At 40.0% G+C, this 23,094-nt stretch overlaps 1 protein-coding gene across 1 annotated transcript in view; it reads right to left on the bottom strand.

Moving 5' to 3' along the window:
* Positions 1 to 23,094, bottom strand: part of TRABD2B (TraB domain containing 2B) — a 183,591-nt gene that overhangs the window by 76,463 nt on the left and 84,034 nt on the right. The window contains exon 4 of the mRNA XM_075286244.1: positions 12,601 to 12,775. Within this exon, the coding sequence (XP_075142345.1) occupies positions 12,601 to 12,775 (175 nt within the window). The remainder of the gene's footprint in view (positions 1 to 12,600; positions 12,776 to 23,094) is intronic.

Here is a 23,094-nt window from a genome sequence, read left to right as displayed (position 1 = left end):
CACAAGGAAGACGGAAAGTCTTAGGTGTCAATCTCAATTTTATTAAAATATTCAGGAGGAATAACAGAGAAAATTAGCAACACAGAGTTATCAGAAAATATGATCCAAAATTGTTAGTTAATGGAGAGTTTAACAAATCCGACATCTCCGGAGAGTGGACAGATCCTTTAAATGATAGAAACTGTATAGGAATGCTGATACATGGAGGTAAGGAAGGGGTTAAAAGGGCTTCTTTGCACCATTCCTAAAGATTGGTATTCGCTACTGAAAGGTCTGAGGTCCTGCGATTCTCCTCTCCTGTGCAAGGAATTCAGCCATACAAAGGGGAAATTGTTCCCGAATAATTCCCGTGAGTTTCTTGCAGGATACTTTGCGTAGATGGAGGTTAAAAGCCATTTCTAATGGGTCCAGTTTGACACGGCGAGCACTTGATATTTCAAGCCTGTTACTATAGGTGATGATAAATACACAAGGACTGCGGGAGGTTCAGAGGGATGTCAGAGGTAACGCGCTCAAAGACCCCTTTGTATTTAGGAGAAGAGGTCACGTGACGAGATCACGCTAACCAATCCTACCGCGCGGTTGTAAGATGTCATGGGAGATCCTTACGACCCCGCTGAAACCACAACAACCTCTTAGTAGCACTTAGCGTGAGGCCGATGCGCGGAATTCAACACAAACAATGAAAATGGGGCAATTTAGACCGTGAACTATGTGTGAGGGTAAAAAAACACCAAAATGTACGACCTCTACGACCTCGCCAGCGCTCAATGGGGAACCTTAATTTTTTTTTTGTATTATTTATTTGTCTTTATTAAAGGGGTCGACCAACTCATCCAAAATGGCACATTAAATGGAATATATCGCCCAATATGTAATTACTTTATCACTTTTTTGTCTGTTTTTATTTTCTGATTGTAGATTTTATTTAAATCCTATTTTCTGTCTATGATTATGGTGGCGGCCATCTTGCCTGAGGTTCTCCTCTGCTTTGTTAACAGCATTTAGTGATCTGCTTTACTGCATAGTCATGGCCACAGGAAGTAGTAGTCTGGAGCCAACTTGGTGAGATCTAAATAGTAAATAAGACGTAACATCATCTATTGTCAGAAGTGGATGTAATGACTCAATGGTGTTATCTATAGAGGCATTATCTGTATTGTAAGACTTCCTTTGTTGTTAAAGATGTGATTGCTGCTAAGAAAACCCCTACAGAATTATAAAGTATCAGTCTATGATTAGGCTTAGTGGTCAGGGTGAAAATTGAATGTTTCAGTACTTTTTTTTTTACTAACCTGTAATTTTTATTGAAAGATTTTGGGTATGTGATACAACCTGAGAATATACTGTATACAACAAACGGGGGGAGGCTATCTACCTCATCCCCAAACAACAAGGGATATGCGGTAGTCAATCAAAAGAAAGGATCGGGGACGGATTTAGTACTTTTTTTAAAATGGAGATAGTGATATGGGAAATTGCAACTAAATGATCAAAAAAATCTTTAAAAAATATGTTTAATATATAACGTTGGTTTAAAAATAGGCATTTTAATAGCAATATACAGTAAAATGCACCCTTGGCGCCAAATCTACAACAAAAATATGCCCAGATCGGAACAACGGCAAGAATTGGTGATGGTCTACACAGCAGATCTTCGTTCTGAAGACTGGTGGAGATCCCAGTAGACCCCAAATATGAGATACTTATGGATAGACTTGGTTCAGAGGTCAATCTTAACGTTAACTATGGTAATTTTTTGCGTGGACCTTTGTTCAATGGTGAGGTCTAAAAATGATCATGGTCTAGCCAGAGAAGCCCCGGTAGAGGAAGACTAAGAGGTCCTGCACTACAGTATCGGTATACTAATGGATTGGAATCTTGAGGAAAAAAAGTTAAGAGTTATGGGTAACCCTTAAGGTGTCCGATGGGGTTGTCAACTGTTGACCCTATATACGAGATCGGGGGATGTTTCCATCTTAGATATTTTCAGCAAGACATGGCGTAAATGTCTGATAGAAGCGAATGCTGATGGTTGACATTGAGTTCCAAAAACATCCTAGGATCTAACCATTTAGATAACCTATCAGGGTAGGTTCACATGGAGATTTTTCGTCAGGATGTGGAGGCCATATTCACCTCAAAATCCTGACCAAAAAGACAGCTCCCATTGAAATCAATGGAGGCCGCTCAGGAGATTTTTCCGGGAGCATGCTTGTTCCGGCTCCAGGAATGAGAAGCGAGGTGCTCATTCTTCAAGCCGTTTCGCCTCGCGATTCGGCCTAAAGACACACCCATTCATTGGGCCTAATCCGGAGCAGAGTGCAGGCCTCCTCTTCAGGTTCCAGTCCAAAAAACCCCGTCTGAACTTACCCTAAGCATTGGAGCGGAGGCATAAAGAATAAACTAGATGGCAACAATCTGGAATGAACCGGTCTATGAATCCGTCCTTCTACCTCTCTTGGTCTGGCTTATACCGTCTATATTGGAGGACAATTTTACCATTGAAATCTAAACTTTTTCTCAGCTCCTATAACATTATTTTTACATAAAAATGAAATGTCCCAGAACTCGGCATTGGTTTTAACTTCTAAGCAGAGGGCCCCGTGCCAAAAAATTAATTTCCATTCTAACAGCTTAAGTGTATTTGGCTACGGATCAAATTGAGAAAACTTAAGGGTTTCTTTTTGGAAAAGCGAGTAAATTCATCTAAAGATACTAATGTGACTCATGGCCCCGTAATAAAGGACAGACATTCTTGGACTTGGAGGACTGTGTAATCGATCTCCAATTGCCACATATCTTGAGCAGGAGTCTATTCGCTCGCAGCTATGATTGTGCAAGCCATCTGGACAGTGCACAGTGAATCAGAAATATTTCCTTGTCGATGAAGACTTTTTACAGTGTTTCCAGTACCTGGAATGTTCTGTGAACTTTACCTCGGCTTTCCGTTGTCACAGGGGAATTCTGGGCTCTAGCTGCACGAGCCAAGCTGTATAAATGATTTCTAAAAAATGAGTTCATGAGAATTGGGAAAGTCATTGAAAAAGCCATCGATGGCATTGGCTACATCCTATACTTTCTGCCCTTAGGCATAACCTCTGTAATTCATTCTAGGGCCATTACTTTATAGGTGCCGGACAGAGTGCTTCATTCTAGAGCCATAACTTCATTCTAGGGCATTACTTTATAGGTGCTGGGGAGAGAACTTCATTCTAGGGCCATAACTTCATTCTAGAGCCATAACTTCATTCTAGAGCCATAACTTTAATCTTGGGCCATAACTTTATGGGTGCCGGAGAGAGTGCTTCATTCTAGGGCCATAACTTTATGGGTGCCGGAGAGAGTGCTTCATTCTAGGGCCATAACTTTATGGGTGCCGGAGAGAGTGCTTCATTCTAGGGCCATAACTTTATGGGTATTGGAGAGAGTGCTTCATTCTAGGGCCATAACTTTATGAGTGCCGGAGAGAGTGCTTCATTCTAGGGCCATAACTTTATGGGTGCCGGAGAGAGTGCTTCATTCTAGGGCCATAACTTTATGGGTGCTGGGGAGAGTACTTCATTCTAGGGCCATAACTTTATGGGTGCCGGAGAGAGTGCTTCATTCTAGGGCCATAACTTTATGGGTATTGGGGAGAGTGTTTCATTCTAGGGCCATAACTTTATGGGTGCCGGAGAGAGTGCTTCATTCTAGGGCCATAACTTTATGGGTGCCGGAGAGAGTGCTTCATTCTAGGGCCATAACTTTATGGGTATTGGAGAGAGTGCTTCATTCTAGGGCCATAACTTTATGGGTGCCGGGGAGAGTGCTTCATTCTGGGGCCATAACTTTATGGGTGCCGGAGAATACTTCATTCTAAGGCCATAACTTTATGGGTATTGGAGAGAGTGCTTCATTCTAGGGCCATAACTTTATGGGTGCCGGAGAGAGTGCTTCATTCTGGGGCCATAACTTTATGGGTGCCGGAGAATACTTCATTCTAAGGCCATAACTTTATGGGTGCCGGAGAGAGTGCTTCATTCTAGGGCCATAACTTTAGGGGCGATGGGGCACTGATCTCTGCAGGGGAACAAAATGTTCCTCTGGTGAATATGAGAAAACCACAGTAGGTGGTGGCCATATTATAGATTTAGGAGCTCTAGCTTCTTCTTCCTCCGATACTACTATAAAATACAAGTGGTTCAAGATCCGAGTTTAGGTTAGACCTATACCTATTCCTAAAAGTGTGAACCTAAAAAGGGGTCTCCATTTCTATAGATACTGCAATGCTAGGAAGAAGAAGGGAAGAGAATGACTGTCAAACGTAAAGGGGTATTCAGGAAATAAAAGTTCTCACCTATATTCTGGTGATAACTATTAGATTGCAAGGAGTCTGACCAATGGAACCTCCATGGATTGCCAGAATAGGGATTCCCATAAGCAGCACGAACATTGCCAATAGGAATCGGCTAATAATGCGGTGGGTACTCCATTCAACTCTACGGGACTATCAGAGATAGAAGGTCCTGTAGTGAGCTTCTTTTTGGCACACATTCACCTCTTGCTGAACGTAGCCCGCTATTGGGGTAACCAGGACACAGGATTCCCATTCTGGTGAAACCACACTGATCAATGAGATATCGCCTATCCATTTGAAATGACCAGCGTACACTTTAAGGACCATAAGGCTCCTCAAAAAATTCTAAATTCTAACCAAAAAAATTAAAAAGTAAGAGTTAATATTTTCTTACGACTTATGACTATATATATATAAAAAAAAAAAAAAACCTGATGAAACCGAGAAAAGGAAAAATATGGCAAGACAGTGTTTCTACAAATTTATTACTGGAATAGATCAAACGCAAAAGGTTTTATAAGACTTAGCCGTGTTTCTTTTGGATACTTTCAGGGTTGATATTTTTGCCAGTTTTCTGTTTTATGGCAGATTTTTTGATTTTACTGTCTATAATCTCTTCGGAATGTCCTGAATACGGCAATTAAAATACTTCTATTAAAACCAAATTCTGTGTCAAACTTTACAGAGGTCGAGAAGCTCCTTGAAAAGATATTTCATTGGTCGTATTTCATTATTAGATTAACCATTTCAAGACCATTGGTGAATTTTTAAAATATTATTTCAAGAGGAAGGAAACGTTCCGGCGGCCAAACGAAGCTTAAAATCCAAGAAAATTTATTACGTTATGCATTGACTACCCAAAATGGAAAAATAAAAAAACCCAGGACTGTAAATATTAGTCACAGAATATTAGTTATGAAAGGGAATATTTTTTGATTTCTTAGTTTTGTAAATTTTTTGTAAATTTTTTGCAACCTATACTGTGTCTGAATAATTCTCTTTTCAAGTTTTTTGGGGAAAATGGATAGAAGTTGTAAAATTTTGAAATTTTGCTTGGCTCTTTTACGTCATACTCTCATGTTATACGATAAATTTGATAAAATTGATTGAAATTTTGTTATATTTTTTGCAACATATACTGTGTCTGAATAATTCTCTTTTCAAATTTTTTGGGGAAAATGGATAGAAGCTGGAAAATATCGAAATTTTGCTTGGCTCTTTTACGTCATATTCTCATGTTATACGATAAAATTGATAAAATTGATAAAATTGATAAAATTGATAGAATTTATTGAAATTTTGTTACATTTTTTGCAACATATACTGTATTTGAACCATTCCGTTCTGAGATCTTTTGGCGTAATACTGGAAAATTGGATAGAAACTGGAAAAAATTGAAATTTTGCATGGCTCTTTTACATCATATTCCAACGTTATATGATAAAATCGATAAAATTTCCCACGTAGCCACAAAACTCGACCTGTCAATCAGCTGATTGGTGGGTTGCTAAGAGTTGGAGTCCACGTGATGGTCTATCGTAAGAATAAGCCATCAATGTGAGGGCCCCTTTATCCTGATGTTTGTTGGTAGATGCCACCAGAATGGGTGGGCTTACTCTACAATCTCAAGTGTCGGTGGATGTCCTAGGGGTTGGACTCCCCCATCACAAAAAATGATTTCATATTGTTATAAATTGGTTTTCTGTCCAAGAACCAAGAGCTTGAAGTCCCAATGAAGAAGTGTCCAGTCATGAGCGGCTACCTCGCCAACATCTGCGTTCTCCATCTTCTGAATCTTCTGGATCTTGACCAATGTGATTTTTGTAGAACTTCACCGCTTTATCTATTTCAGAAATTCCATAAAATACTCATCTAGTTATTTTCAAAGGCTCCGGGAATCTCTGTAGGACCAACACACATGGCCGCAGATGGTCACCTGGTCCTGTGTTGACTCGGCTCTACCACAGCTGTGTATTAACACCCAACATTAGGCACCAAATATACACAATACACTTAAACTTTAAAGCAAGCAGAGTCCGCAGGCCGCCCCGCTCAACACAGGCCAACAAGCAAAATAATCATGAAGAGATTAAAACGAGAAGAAAAATCAACAAAATGTGTAAGCCCCGGATTGTGAGGAGGTTTGTCAGTTCAGCTAGGCTAAATAATTAATCCTGTACATCTGGAGAGGATAAATAGGCTGTGAGGCCCTGAGAGCGCTGTTTATGGAGAACTGAGAGGCCGGGGCCAGGTGTCAATTTCATTAAGTTCGTTGAATTGTGGTCCTTACATCTGCCCACCAGCAGAAGGCGCTGTTCAGCTAGTGTTGTGGCGTCACCTCTGTATTTACAAATATGTGCCCGCAGGACAAGCAACAGGGGACGCTGACAACTCCGCTGTGGGGTACGCTGACTATACATCCTATAGGAGTAAAGGAGGTCAAACTGAACGTCCCTGAGGACTATCCCAAAAAAGGGCAGAACATTGTGTTATTGTCATTGTGAAGAATACTAGCTACAATCTATCTATCTATCTATCTATCTATCTATCTATCTATCTATCTATCTATTTACTATCTATCTATCTATCTCATATCTATCTATCTATCTATCTATCTATCTATCTATCTCCTATCTATCTATCTATCTATCTATCTATCTATCTATCTATCCTTCTATCTATCTCATATCTATCTATCTATCTATTTATCTATCTATCTCATATCTATCTATCTATCTATCTCATATCTATCTATCTATCTATCTATCTATCTATCTCCTATCTATCTATCTATCTATCTATCTATCTATCTATCTATCTATTTATCTATCTATCTCATATCTATCTATCTATCTATCTATCTCCTATCTATCTATCTATCTATCTATCTATCTATCTATCTATCTCATATCTATCTATCTATCTATCTATCTATCTCCTATCTATCTATCTATCTATCTATCCTTCTATCTATCTCATATCTATCTATCTATCTATCTATTTATCTATCTATCTCATATCTATCTATCTATCTATCTATCTATCTATCTATTTATCTATCTATCTCCTATCTATCTATCTATCTATCTATCTATCTATCTATCCTTCTATCTATCTCATATCTATCTATCTATCTATTTATCTATCTATCTCATATCTATCTATCTATCTATCTATCTATCTATCTATCTATCTCATATCTATCTATCTATCTCCTATCTATCTATCTATCTATCTATCTATCTATCTATCTATCTCATATCTATCTATCTATCTATCTATCTATCTCCTATCTATCTATCTATCTATCTATCTATCTATCTATCCTTCTATCTATCTCATATCTATCTATCTATCTATCTATCTATTTATCTATCTATCTCATATCTATCTATCTATCTATTTATCTATCTATCTCATATCTATCTATCTATCTATCTATCTATCTCCTATCTATCTATCTATCTATCATCTATCTATCTATCTATCTATCTATCTATCTATCTATCTCCTATCTATCTATCTATCTATCTCCTATCTATCTATCTATCTATCTATCTATCTATCTATCTATCTATCTACCTAATATATCCATTGCATTCTATCTAGTGTAGATACATCCATGCTCTCTCCTACTCACATCTATTTCTATAGATATCAGATAGATAATGAGGATTTCCCTCCTTTCTTCCTTCCCAAAACATTAAATAACAATTCTAGAGCATCTTTTATTGTAACACTGCATTGCAACGTTCCTCTGTTATTCCTCCTGGAAATGCATGAACAAATTGACAGATTAGTGTTACAATTTCCCTTGTCAAAGTGTTGTGTCTCCACAAAGTCTGATACTGTGAAGACAGATTAGACAATGTGAGGATGTGTACGTATCCCCCCCTCCACATCCCCAACCACACACACATTGGTAGTCAGTTGTCAAAGTATTCAGACATTTCTAGGAGGCATAACAGAGGGAAAAACACAATGCAGGGTTATAAGAAAAGATGTTTCAGGATTGGTATAGTGTCATGAATATACTTATATGGTGCAAATGAGAAAGCGATGACAGATCCTTTAAATGAACTAAACCAGTCCCTAAAATCTGAATATAGGAAGGTTGTTCTGTTATGAAGGTGTTTACTACCTGCAATCCATTACAAGACATGATCTAATATTATAGGAATGTGCTAGAAATGAAGATGAATAATAATAATAATAACAATAATAATAATAATAATAATAATAATAATAATAATAATCATCATCATCATCATCATAATTGTATTATTCTTACTATTATTATTAATATTATTATTACTATTTATTATTATAATTATTTTTATTATTACTGTTTATTATTATTATTATTATTATTATTATTATTATTATTTATTATCATTATGTATGATTTGTAACTTTATTATTATTATTATTATTATTATTATTATTACTATTTATTATAGTTATTATTATAATATGATAATAATACATTGTTTATTGAATATTATTATTATTATTATTATTATTATTATTATTATTTATCATCATCATTAACCATTATTATTAAGTTGTATTATTACTACTACCATTATTATTTGTTATTTAATATTATTATTATTACTATTATTATTATTACTATTTATTATAGTTAATATTATAATATGATAATAATAATACATTGTTTATTGGATATTTTCATTATTATTATTATTATCATCATCAGAAGGATATTTGCAATGTACAGATGAAGATTTAATAAACTGCCTCCATTTTTACCAGCCGATTGGAGACTTTAGTAAAACATTTATACGCCGCCATTCCCAGCTAAATACATTAACAGGTAGTAAAGTAAAATAAGAAAATACATAAAGAAAATACCCGACTGACTAATTAACGCTGAAGACGGGGACGTCGGCCAAATTCACAGACAATCCTATAATGCAGCCTTGTATTGCACTCACTTGTATATACAGTTTGATATTAAGTTTGACTGGTGACCTGACAATGAAGTCTTCTGCCAGGTGTGTGTCATGCCATGGAACTGCTCAAGATGTATGATATGTAAGAAGCCATTCCTGTATAACGCAATGTCTGACGCTGTATGTGTGCATGTACAGGGGAAAACTACCTGGAGTATCCACCAGCCAGTTCTCTCAAGTCCTTCCCAGGAGCGAGACGTCCTCCAAACCAATATGGCCGAAGAGGTGATGTCATAATATTACTGGGGGTTGGAGATGTTTTCCCCATCCACACTGCTAACAAAAAGAAGTGGGCTTGCCATAGGGAGATGGGGCTAGGCAAATGTCCGATGTATATGGCTACCGGGGCTGTAGAATTGGAGGACCAAACCACCAACCCTAATGGCAACGATATACCGGCAAAGTTGAGAGTGCTCTGAATTCACACTGTCAGCGGTCTCTGAAAACATGAAAGGTCCTCTTTAAGGTTCTCTGGACATTTGTCTCCGAGTAACTGCTATGAGCCTCCAATGCAGACCTTCTACGGCGCCAATTTTCCAGCCATGTAATTTTTTTCTGACAACGAAATTATGAATTCCTTCTTGCACAAGTGTAGACCTATGTACTATACACAGAGCTCGCAATTCACCCCGTTCAATGAGAATTTATCAGCCGCTAACTACGAAAGGTCAACGGTAACGGCAAGGAAGTCCCAAACTGGCCCCTCTTTAAGATAAGGGTCGCTTCCACTTAGAATGAACGCTCTTGTGAAAGTCTGGCCGTCTCTCCAGGAATCACACATGTCCATGGCGCTGCTCCTGTAATCTAAACAAGGAAACGTTCTGTGTGTGAACGTCTTCTGAATTAATTCTATAATTAATATTAATGGCTCTGCCTGTATGGCTTCCTTCAGACGAACAGGGAACAGAAAAATCTTTGTCTGCGAGACGGAGATGAAAGGGGAAACGTTTTGTCAAGTCCTGTAATCCAGTAAATGTATAACATGAACCACACCATGCACCCCTATTTGCATATGGCACCTCCAGCTGAGATAGTGGCCCTGTGAATGATGGTTGTTACCATCTCAAAGAGCCGGGGGTATAATCTTCCTTTACAGTCAGCTCTGGACGTCTCATTAGCATTCACAAGTGGTCTCCAACATTACTGCCTTTGAAGTGGGTAACCCTGAGTTTAATCCTACTTTCAGCAGCTCATTGTTTTTTTGGCAGGCCATCTTCTTTCCTTGGGGCTCGATAACAAAAAATGGTTTCCATGGCAGGAAGCAAAATTTGGCCGCTTTATGAATAAACTTTTTCTCCCTCGTCATTCTAGTAAATATGGTGTACAAAGAAAGACCAGTTCTGTGTGATATTGTGTTGGTTTTTCCAGCAGTGGGTCATGTTCTGCGTCTTCTGACAGCCATAACATTTCCTTATCTTTTGTCCCTAACCTTCTTAGACAAGAACATTGTTCTTAAAGGTCTACTGACCCTAAAAAGTAAAATTGCTGTAAAAGTTCCAGTTTAGAGGATTAGTAAACCCTGAAAGTATAATTTATGATATGGTCTTCTCCTCCAAGAAGGGCCAAAAGCTACAGTAGCACTCGGCTCGAATAATTTGGACATCTACGTCAGAGGGAACGTGGCCAGACCGGCCAAGTCGAATGGGAATGGTGACCTCGAAGGATGGATCAAACAAGAAAGGGTCTCCTCATTGAAATAAAATGCACATATAGACATCATTACTAGAGATGAGCGAACAGTGTTCTATTGAACACATGTTGGATCAGATATCAGGGTGTTCGCCATGTTCGAATCGAATCGAACACCGCGTGGTAAAGTGCACCAAAATTCGATTCCCCTCCCACCTTCCCTGGCGCCTTTTTTGCACCAATAACAGCGCAGGGGAGGTGGGACAGGAACTACGACAACGGGTGCATTGAAAAAAATCGCAAAAAGTCATTGGCTGCCAAAATCCGGTGACCTCCATTTTAGACGAATAGTGGATTTCAAATCCGGGTCATATGAGACTGTGAACTTTGTGACTATGAGACAGGGATAGCTGTACAGGCAGGGATAGCTAGGGATAACCTTTATTTAGGGGGGGATGTTATAAAAAATAACTTTTTGGGGCTCTATCGGGTGTGTAATTGTGATTTTTGTGAGATAAACTTTTTCCCATAGGAATGCATTGGCCAGCGCTGATTGGCCGAATTCTGTACTTTGGCCAATCAGCACTGGCTCTGCTGGAGGAGGCGGAGTCTAAGATCACTCCACACCAGTCTCCATTCTGGTCCGACCTTAGACTCCGCCTCCTCCAGCAGAGCCAGCGCTGATTGGCCGAATTCCGTACTCTGGCCAATCAGCGCTGGCCAATGCATTCTATTGGCGTGATGAAGCAGTGCTGAATGTGTGTGTTTAGCTCAACTACGCCGGTGGAGTAATTGAGCTAAGCACACAGATTCAGCTCTGTTTCAGTCAGTGCTGGCCAATGCATTCTATTAGCTTGATGAAGCAGAGTGTGCACAAGGGTTCAAGCGCACACTCGGCTCTGATGTAGCAGAGCCGAGGGTGCACAAGGGTTCAAGGGTGCACAAGGCCCCCAGACATGCTTCCCCTGCTGTCCCAGTGTCATTCCAGGGTGTTGGCATCATTTCCTGGGGTGTCATAGTGGACTTCGTGACCCTCCAGAGACGGATTTGGGATTCCCCCTTAATGAGTATATGTTCCCCATAGACTATAATGGGGTTCGAAACCTGTTTGAACACTCGAACAGTGAGCGGCTGTTCGAATCGGATTTCGAACCACGAACATTTTGGTGTTCGCTCATCTCTAATCATTACCTTAAATCTTATACTGAACATGCACTTCAGATATCTGTTAGCTTAAAATTCATTGGGTCAAGAGTTGTTCCTCCAGATACCCCACAGCCAACTGGGGCTATGTTCTGAATGCGGAGAGTAAAGACAGTTGCCACCTGCGCACAAAAGGATCGACCATGTTGAAATCCAACAACTTGATCCTTCTTCCCCAGATATGGTAAGTGGAACTGATGTCCCCAATATCTATAGCCAATATAAATCTCTCATACACAAGAGTAAAGTGTGTCTCATTGCTATTGTAGCTTTCAAAATGGCGCCTCAATGAGAACCAAACGGACTCCATGATCAATGGGATCCACTGGGCGCCATTCAGTCCCATGGTATGAAAATCCATCACACCATTTTGAATGGATTCTACATGACAAATTTGACCAGAGCCTAATTCATAAATTTTTTATGTAATATGTAACCAAAATATTACAATACCTGCACCAAAGGCAAAAAAGAAACTCCTGTCCCGGTTTTCTCTTAGAAGGCCCATCACTCTTCTGGCCATTCTTTCATTTCTTTTATATATAAGCTCCTGTCTGAAGTAGATATCTATTTCCTGAGCTGTGACCTGTTCATGTGGTGGTAGGGTGGTGTTGATAAAATTTGGGACCTAGAAAAAAAAAGGGTAAAGGTGAATGGTATTATTCTTCAATTATTACAGAAAACAAAAACAACAGAGATAACTATCTAAGGATGGGTCACAACATAAATAACTATCTAAGGCTGGGTCACAACAGAGATAACTAACTAAGGATGGGTCACAACATAAATAACTATCTAAGGTTGGGTCACAACAGAGATAACTGTCTAAGGCCGAATCACATCAGAGATAACTATCTAAGGCTGAGTCACAACAGAGATAACTAATTAAGGGTAGATCACATTAGAGATAACTATCTAAGGCTGGGTCACAACACAGATAACTATCTAAGGCTGGGTCACAAGAGAGATAACTAACTAAGGATGGGTCACATCAGAGGTAACTATCTAAGGTTGGGTCACAACAGAGATAACTATCTAAGGCTGGGTCACAACAGAGATAACTATCTAAGGCTGGGTCACAACAGAGATAATTATCTAAAGCAGGGTCACAACAGAGATAATTATCTAAAGCAGGGTCACAACAGAGATAACTATCTAAGGTTTGGCCACAACAGCCATAACTATCAAAAGTTGGGTCACAACAGAGATAACTATCTAAGGCTAGATAACACCGGAGATAACTATCTAAGGCCAGATCACAACAGAGATAACTATCTAAGGCTGGGTCACATCAGAGATAACTAACTAAGGTTGGGTCACAACAGAGATAACTATCTAAGGCTGGGTCACAACAGAGATAACTATCTAAGGCTTGGTCACATCAGAGATAACTATCTAAGGCTAGGTCACAACAGCGATAACTATCTAAGGCTGGGTTACAACAGAGATAACTAAGGCTGCGTCACAACAGAGATAACTATCTAAGGCTGGGTCACAACAGAGATAACTATCTAAGGCTGGGTCACAACAGAGATAACTATCTAAGGCTTGGTCACAACAGAGATAACTATCTAAGGCTTGGTCACAACAGAGATAACTCTAAGGCTTGGTCACATCAGTGATAACAATTAGAGATGAGCGACCACTATTTGAAACGGCCATTTCGAATAGCACGCTCCCATAGAAATGAATGGACGTAGCCAGCACGCGGGGGGGGGGGGGGGGGGTAAGCGGCCGGCTGCCGGCAAAGTTTGCGTGCTGGACGCTTCCATTCATTTCTATGGGGGCGTGCTTTTTGAAACGGCTGTTTCGAATAGTGTTCGCTCATCTCTAATAACAATCTAAGGCTGGGTCACATCTGCGTTAGAGTCTCCATCGCAGTGACCACTAAAAAACACTAGAGGAGAACATGCTGCATGTCCCCTGATGGTTCCCATTAGAGACAATGGAGTTCATCAGGCATTGTTGGTTTCCTCTGTGTTGGTGGTTTTTGTGTCTGTTGTTCTGATCCTCCAACATAATGGATAATCTAATATCCAATCTAAGGATTAGATAATATTCCATTTTTATAAAAGTGAGTTATTTTGTGGGAAGGGGTTAAATTTAAGAGTCTCTTCATTACTTTCTAAACTTTTCTTAATTTAAACACAAGGGGGCAGATTTATCACAAGGGTCACAATGACACGTGCAGGTGTCTTCCATCCTATGTATCGCACAGCTGAGATACGGCGTGTTACAGACATAGTTATGACACTTCCAGCATTAGCAATCCCTATAAATAACAGATTTAGTATCTTTATTATGCCTTCTGGCAATTACAGCGATAAATCTGGGGCTATATACATTATATTCAGTACCCAGTCAATAAACCGCACCGTAAATCACATTCCAGCCTCTCCTTTTGTTGGCTTGTGGTGAAATTCAAAGCATTTTCCTATGACACCCATGTTACCCAGCGATGCGCTGCCATTGTGGGAGCTTTTAAGGTGGACAGGAGAATAAATGCAGACATTGACTGCACACAATAAGCACCAATTTACATTGACTTTGCTGCAAAACTGTCAAAACATTGAGGACAGAGCGCGGTGCAGACCTGGGCAATCTGTCTCTGCCCGGATTGTTTGATGTAAAAGGACATTTCTTTATGTTCCATAAAACAAACCCTAATTATGATTGATGGCGCCCTGTATGGAGCGGCGGGCGGCTCACCCGGGAAGGGCTGCATGTAAAAGGTAGCCATTCACTCTACCTAAACATGTGACAGAGAGTGATCACAATCCGCACTCATTATACCATATATAGTGCAGGCTGCTTAACTATAGCATTACTCATGTGGCTTTCTGGGTTCCTTGGGGAAATAACCCCTTCGGCACCAGATGCCTTTTAGTGGGACTGTTTTTTTTACCCAATTTTTACGGATAAAGGTAAAAACGTCAAATCAGACCTTAAAAATCTAAAATTCTCCAATCAGGAGAAATTGCAGGTCTTATGTTACATATAGCCAAATAGGACCGTGCCATGTATGGGATTATTACTAGCAATGTGCAACAGAGGTTTCCAACCTGTGGATATCTATGGTTGCAAAAGTCTAACTCCCAGTAGGTCAGTAGTCGTTGGGGCATGTTGGGAGTTTTAGTTTTGGTTGGGGGCTGCCATATTTTACTTAAAGCCCCTCTCCCTGGTTCTTCTGAATCCTAAGTTCCGTTGAGTTGGATCGCCGATGGGTCTTGGTGATCGGACCAAAAATGATGAGGCTGTTGGATTTTCACATGCCCTCATTACATATGGAGCACATGCACAGTTGTCGGGCATGGCTAGGTTTGACACGTTGCCAGATTTCATTGGAGCTTCCTTGGTCACCCCAATATCCCAAGTATCGTGTCCTTGACCATGCACTTAAAAGGCCACTGCTACAGGGTTGTGCCTCTAGGGGGGTGCACAGGGTGCAATTGCACCCAGACCATGGAGCCCTAGAGTCCCAATAGGTCTCTTTCCAATATGAGAAGACCAGTACTGTAAACAATATATTATAGTTGGGGGGCCTAGTACAGATTTTGCATTGGGGCCCATGCTACATTTCTAGTAATAGGTACCGTTTAGGCTATGAATGGTCGATTGTCCAAAACCAGCCCTTAATAATGGCTGCCAAGACTGTGTTTAGGCAACATATAATGGCCCATGTCAACAGTAGACATAGTATGGCGGTATGGGGTTGTTGGTCCAAGGTCAGATTGGCTTTATAAGGGATTGGAAAAAAAGGGATGTCTATGGGATGGAAACGGTAGAAAAATATACTGGGGGAATTTACTAACCCATCTGTATGGGCATAGATGTGGCATATCTTGGTGCATGGCCCCATCATGCCATCCTTGAATGATGTGAAGAGGAGGACATCGGAGTCAGGTCAATTTTGAAATGTATTTTTCTTGAACTCTTGAGATTAAGAGATACCAGACTTTTTGGGTACACTAGAGTGAAGGACAAGGATCATGCAGGAGATATGGTTAGTTCCTCCTGGATGTCCATTAAGGTAAGACGGATGATGATTCTGCCCGGCAGTGCGGCCTACGGTCTTCTAATCCCGCTCCAGCTGCTTGACGCCTGCTGCATTAATCATCCTAACGTCTTGCAGCTCAATCCCCATTCTTAAGGCTTGACATTGGACATGATTCACGGCAGTAAGACAGCTGCTGTTACACTGATTTATTTAGCCATTTGCCTCCTTAACGACCAGACACAGATCAGGAACTCAAGACACAGTCCAAGGCAATTAGCAGGCTATTAACCACAGTCACAGCTTGAAGCCGCACTCTAAGACATGGAGTCAGGACTGCTCACAACTCCCTGAAGTGCTCAGCGCCTGACACGCCAACTTTCCACTTTCATTGCTTCAAAAAAAATAAAAAAAATGACAAAACGATGTCCGCGCTCATAAATCGTAAAACTTGGCCCAAAGTAATTAAAATATACAAGACCGGGGTGAAATCCCACCAATTAATCAGACAATGTCCGAGGTAAGATTGTGTTAAGGTCTGCAGATCTACAGAAAAGACATGGCAAAAATTCTTCTATTTTTTGAAGAATATTCCCAACCAGGGAATTCTAAGTTATCAGAGAGGTGATCTCCATTCAGGAGCCTCGGCCAGTCTCTGTCACTGTAGGATCCAGTATCAGCTAATGGGAGACCCCAACATATTAACACAATTCGTCCTTCGCTTTGTGGTTTTTCACACTAGTCCTTGTCCAATCTGATTTCCACGCTGCTTATCTCACAATTTCCCCTCGTTGACTCCAATTCACTATCATTATGAGCTGGATCGTTATACTGATAAGATCATGACAATGACGTAGACCTGTGGGCAAGACACCCACATCGATCCTATGAAAGAAAAGGCCATAGTAGTCGTCTATTCAACACTAAGACAAAGCAAAACTACAAAGTATATACAAGTAACACACTGTATGAAAAAATGAGTTTGGCTGGATTTGTTCTTTATGGAGCACTCGTCGCCTCTCCTTACATCTCTTATTTAATACCATACCCTATATCATAACATATCATTATATCTGGAATTGTTATATTATAGGGGATACAATAAATTACCAAAACAGACTTGTCAGGAGTGGTCAGAGAGATTTAAAGTGGACCTCTCACCACCTCCACAAACTCCAAGTTTTTGTATCCTTCAATAGACGCCGATCCACTGATTCTGGAAAAGTTGGATTTTTTTTTCTAGCCCCCACCATTCCCGAGCAATCACTGCTGTTATTTTCAGCACAATTGTGCTATCTGCAGTCAGGTGGGCGGTCCTTGACTCTCTGCTCCAGCGTAGGACCGCCCACCTGTGAGTAGAGAGCATAACTGTCCTACAACTAACAGAAATGATTGCTCGGGAACGGTAAGGGCTAGAGAAAAAATTCCAACTGCGCCAGAATCAGTGTAGTGGCAGCTATTCAAGGATGCAATAAGGTGTAAATTTAGAAATATCCTCTTTAAATGGAATTTTTCCCTAAAATAAAAAAGAAAACCATATATGTTTTACTATTCTGTTTGTTAAAAATTCTTCTAAAGCTCCACGACCAGAATCACTGTTATTAAAGTTCACAGACACACAGTCGCCCCGTGAGCTTACAGTCCTACTTCCGAGGGTCCATATGGGCTGTCCTGTGGGTCTCACACTATAGAAAGAGGATACTACATACAAGACAGAGACGCATGTAGAGAGAAGAATTGGATATACATACAAACATCTATATACAGATGAATGACCCAGTGATGAAAGATAACTTTCCCAGGCTCCCAAAATGGCTGACCATGATTGCAACACAAATGAAATATTTTCCAGACTATGAGAAGAAGAGCGTTTACAAGCATATGTACGTTTTATTATTTGGATGGAAAGATTTATAAGTAAATTTCTATCTAAAGAAACATTGTATGGTATGCATATCAGATGGGTAAATGATGATACATTCCTGAATATAGATCCCATTAAAGATCACGATCTCTAATGTTCAGAGACTACCATTTACATAGTTCCCTTTATCCTAAATAAAACCAATATGTTGCAAGCAGATGGACCCAGCCCAAGTGAAATCCATCTGTATTTTTATCTTCATATATTTTTTTCATTGCATTCTTCCTACAATTTATCCACATATAAAATACTCCGGCAGCTGTTTCGCTGCACAGTTATCAGATACTCTCCCATGCTTTTTATCTCTCATCTGACAGTGAACATCCTAGATCATGGAGACCAAGGTCTCTGCGTCTTTTCATGGAGATAGAAAAAACATTTGCTTCCAAATCAAACCCACTTTATCACTCAAATGCATTTTCGAAGGATTTCAGCAAAGGATTAGTACAATATCCATAACCATCTCTGCATACCATAAAGATTTCTTCTACAGTCTAGTTGGTTTTATTCCAAAAAATGATTTTTTTTTTTTTCTTACGTCTTCAGTTAATTCAAAATTTATTGAAGAATTAAAGGGGTCAGTTTTTTAAATAATAGATTGGGTTAAAAAATAAAATCCCTACCAATGCCAATCCAATGTTGCCTGGGACACCTGTCAGTCTCCGGACCCCCTTGACACGCAGGGCGTCACTGGATGATCAGGATATCACTGTGGTCAGTCATTGGCTGGATGTTGGGATGGACCAGTGAGAAATCTGGACAAAGTTGGAGCAGGAGTGTTTGGAATTCGGCAAATATTGCTTCTTATATTTATAGCACACATGCAAAAAATTGTATCCACCGGACAAACCCTTTAAAGGGACTGTCCTATGAAGAAAAGCCCAGTTGGAGAACATGGATGTCTCCAGCAGAATCAGCTACTTCCTATGGTTCCAGTACTTAGACATCCCACAATAGATACTATCTGAAAAAGGGTTGACTATAGAGTGGATTTCCGACCAAAGAAATGTATGGTATGTCCGTATAAAGTGCCATAAATTTCTAAAGACAGAGATGACCTTTGGGATACCCAACTGTTGGGAGAAAAGAGGTTGTATGACCATGCCTCCCAGGATCTACTACAGTACGGGACAATGGAGTTATGGGTAGGCAGGGACTAAGAGCTCAGATTCAGAATATTCCAGAGCATATTTGTCCATGTTCAGTAGACCTTAATGTCTATGGTGTATATTAATTCTGTCAAGGGTAAAATAATTGGGATTAGATTCCCAAATGAGTCCCTGATACTCACTCTGAAGGACCATGGACAACCTATTGACTCAACTAGAATGGTGTAATACTTCATTTCTCCTGTGGTGGTGCTGTTGGGAAATCAAACACTTGCAGACCAATTCCCTCACCAATCAGAGCTGATCGCTGATGATCTTATTTATTTTTTTTTTTAATAATCTAACTAACAATCCCTTTAAGAAAAACATTTTTGATCTGCTCTAATGCCAACATGTTGTCGAGGAGGGAGGATCTAAGAAGCTGAAGCCCTTCTCTATGAAGTATATAAAAGTAATTTTACTAATGAGACCCATAAAGAACAAAGTTTTGTACGAGGACTGCTCTCATTTCCAATGATGAAATTCTGGATGTTTCTCTACAACATTCCTCAGCCCTGTGCAAATATTTCAGGGGACAGGCTGTGATACTGCTGCATATTAAAAGGCATTTAATAAATTAAACGCTCGCTGTGTTCCAATTTGTTGTAAAATGGTTACATATGTGGCACAGATTTTCGTGCAGGCATGTGGACTGACTTGCCAGGAACGTATGTTGCTGTTTAAGGGCATCTTAATCAGTAACATGAAAACAGAGGGCGCCGTGATATCTGTGATATTTGCTACCGCCATATAGTGAGGGGTGGGCACAGTGCTTGTATATAGACCACAGACTTGTAAATCAGGTCCTAAGCACATGACCTTATTATGGGTCTACAATGTGGTACCTATAGAAGTTTAGAGTCTCTTTGGGGCCGTATTGTCATTGTGCACCATTGCCTAGAACCCATGCAGGACAAGACAGGACAAGATGTCTTCATATTCCATTCTGTACAAACATGAGTCCATGGATGACACTTAGCTCAGATTGGATGATCTTTTTCTCACCTACACATTAGGTTTGGGGCATTCTAAGATGTTACGATTTAGCAATAGATCTAGAACGTCAAAATCCTGGGTCTTAAGCAAGTGCGGTAATGGTGGACACATTGTGAGAATGTTGGCTGGGTTGTAAAGTTGGTGGTCCAAACCAATGACTATGACCCTATTTTTAACAGCCCACAACCCCCTATATACAAAGATACAGTATACACCAAAGTATACTCAAAGTATAGAGTACATAGACATCTTTAGAAGTCCACGAAATGGGACTTCTATCAATTCTAGTCTTTAGGAGGAGATGTTGGTTGTGCTAGCCATGTTTCAGAGCTACTGATGATCGAACCATCCTCTACGTCTGGAGGAGAGAAAGTTTCACCAGAAACATAGAAGGGGATTCTTCACAGTAAGAACAGCGAGGCTCTGGAAGTCTCTGCCCCAGGAAGTGGTGATGGTGGATTCATTAAACAAGTTCAAAGAGGGCCTGGATGCCTTTCTTGAAGAGAACAATATGATGGGTTATGGACTCTAGATTTTAAGGGCACGTTGACACAGGTTTTATACTGACTGTTTTTTTGCCTTCCCCTGGATCAGCACTGTAGGGATTGTAGGGTTATAGGTTGGACTTGATTGACTAATGTTTTTATCCAACCTCATCAACTAATAAAAAAAATGGGGGGTTAGATTCACTTGAATCGACAATCAGATTTGATTTAGTCTGGATAGAAATTTCTCCAATTGCGCCCAAAAAGTCATTTATTGAACTAATCTCAATGGCCAAGAGCAACCTCATGAACCAGCCAGTATCAGATTAGAACTGTTATTGGCTGGTTTCGATTACATTTCTCTTGCCAAAATTTGAAACTTTTTAAAAAATTGTACAAGTTTTATTTGTTAATCTCTACTCCCGCTTCATTAATGACCCAAATATTGACTTACAGCTAGGGTTGAGCCGATCTTGAGATTTCAGGATCGTTTTTAAAATCCAATTTCCGATCATTTTCCATTCAATCCCGATCCCAATTCCGATCCTAATGCAAGTCAATGGGATTTTTTTAATAATCGAAGATCGGATTTTAAAAACGATTCTATTCACTACACAGCATGGAGTCCAAAAATTGAACGCTTTAATTTTTAGACTCCACGCTGTGTAGTGATTAAAAATAAAATCCTCTGGCTACTTAGTCCCCCCTGGTTTCCACTTACCTGCACAGATCACTGCCGCTCCCAGTGGTTCTCGGTCCGATTCTCTCTCATTTACAGGCCTTCAGAGCGCCGTGTGTGCCACCGCCTCCCTAGGCTAGTGTTAGGCTAGGCAGAGTCGAGTATATAGCACAGCAGGAAGGAAACAGAAGAGTAGCACGCTCCCATAGGAATGAATGGGCGCAGCCGGCACGCAGGTGGTTAAGCGGCCGGATGCCGGCAAACTCTGCGTGCCGGCTGCATCCATTCATTCCTATGGGAGCGTGCTATTCGAAATGGCAGTTTTGAATAGTACTCGCTCATCCCTAGTAGCTAACATTGCTAGCTTTTCCCACAATGCTTGGCCAGTAGCAAAGCATTGTGGGAAATAACCTACGACCTCGATACCACCTAAAAAGAACGGGATCGAAATTCTGATCGCAATTGTGAAATTTACTCGATCGCCGATCGGAATCCGATCTTTTCCGATCCCGATCGCTCAACACTACTTACATCTTATCTACCAGTAGGTGTCACTACAAAGATAATCTTCTTCTTTTTAGAGGAGAGCTCATTTGCATATCTTTTCCCAATGAGCACCAGTTGTGTCTCCACAAGTTAAGCCAGTACCCCATGACAACACCATTACTGTAAATGGATGGAATAGGCAAGTGAGGACCCTGTTGCACTCGGATCCAGGAGCTTCAGGTTACACCTCGGGATTGCATGACTGCCATTTCTGCTTTCTTAAACGTAACAGATCTGCCATTCCTGCTTAACCCTTGTCCTGTCGCCGCTTTTATTTTGCTACAAGATGACAGAAGACTATAGATGATGACAAGATGATCTTTTTTCCTTACAAGGCTATCATCTATCTTTAATAAATGGAGCGGGGCCGTCTCGTTCTATCTCTTGATCACGATCGGGTCTCCACCATCTGATTCTCATTTCGTCTTTCATTTACTGAGGATCATGGTATTGTTTCAGCCCAGCCTAGAACATCTGCTTCTCAGATTCCAGAATCCTGCTTTCACTTTAAGATGCCTTAAGAGCCGGATAGCTTCTTAGACGCACCGTGACACTTTTATCACCGGAGATTACAACATATTTGACATGAGATTCCACCATCATTAGTGTATTTCTTTCTTCTTCTTTTTTTAAAACTTTTTTGTAGTTATAATTCATGAATATTATTTTTGTGATGATATCTGCCGCCATAACTCAGCTCAACGATCATTCCTAATAGACTCTATAATATATTATATTAATACAAGGTTCTCAACATCAGGGAAGGAACTGTTTTCTGTTTTTAGTTGTCTCTTATAGTGTAGCTCCAGTTATAAACAAGTTGTCCTCCATGAATAGTACAGGTGAATATAAGAAACCTTGTAATATATCTTAAAGAAATCTGTTCTCTTCTCCACTTTTCATTCAGTTACTTTCTCCATATTAGTCTATAAAGTGATGAGGAGGGATTGAAAAGACACTCAAATAATTGCTACTGTTACACCCTGCTATTCCTTTCTTTTTTAACACTGTTAGGTTGTAGATAAGAGACTTGAAGTGCACAGAATGAGGAAATAAATCAATTAACCAGCTGGCTGGAGAATCCTACTCCACCCCTCCCCATTCCATAGAACTCTATGGGTGAGGTTGAATATGGAGATGGATTAGAATGTAAAGAAGCAGTCAGATTGACAATA

Source organism: Leptodactylus fuscus, chromosome 9, assembly GCF_031893055.1.
Source record: "Leptodactylus fuscus isolate aLepFus1 chromosome 9, aLepFus1.hap2, whole genome shotgun sequence".
NCBI classification, from domain to species: Eukaryota; Metazoa; Chordata; class Amphibia; order Anura; family Leptodactylidae; genus Leptodactylus; species Leptodactylus fuscus.
The sequence above is the reverse complement of the archived record's forward strand: the minus strand, read 5'-3'. Positions and strand labels throughout refer to the sequence as shown.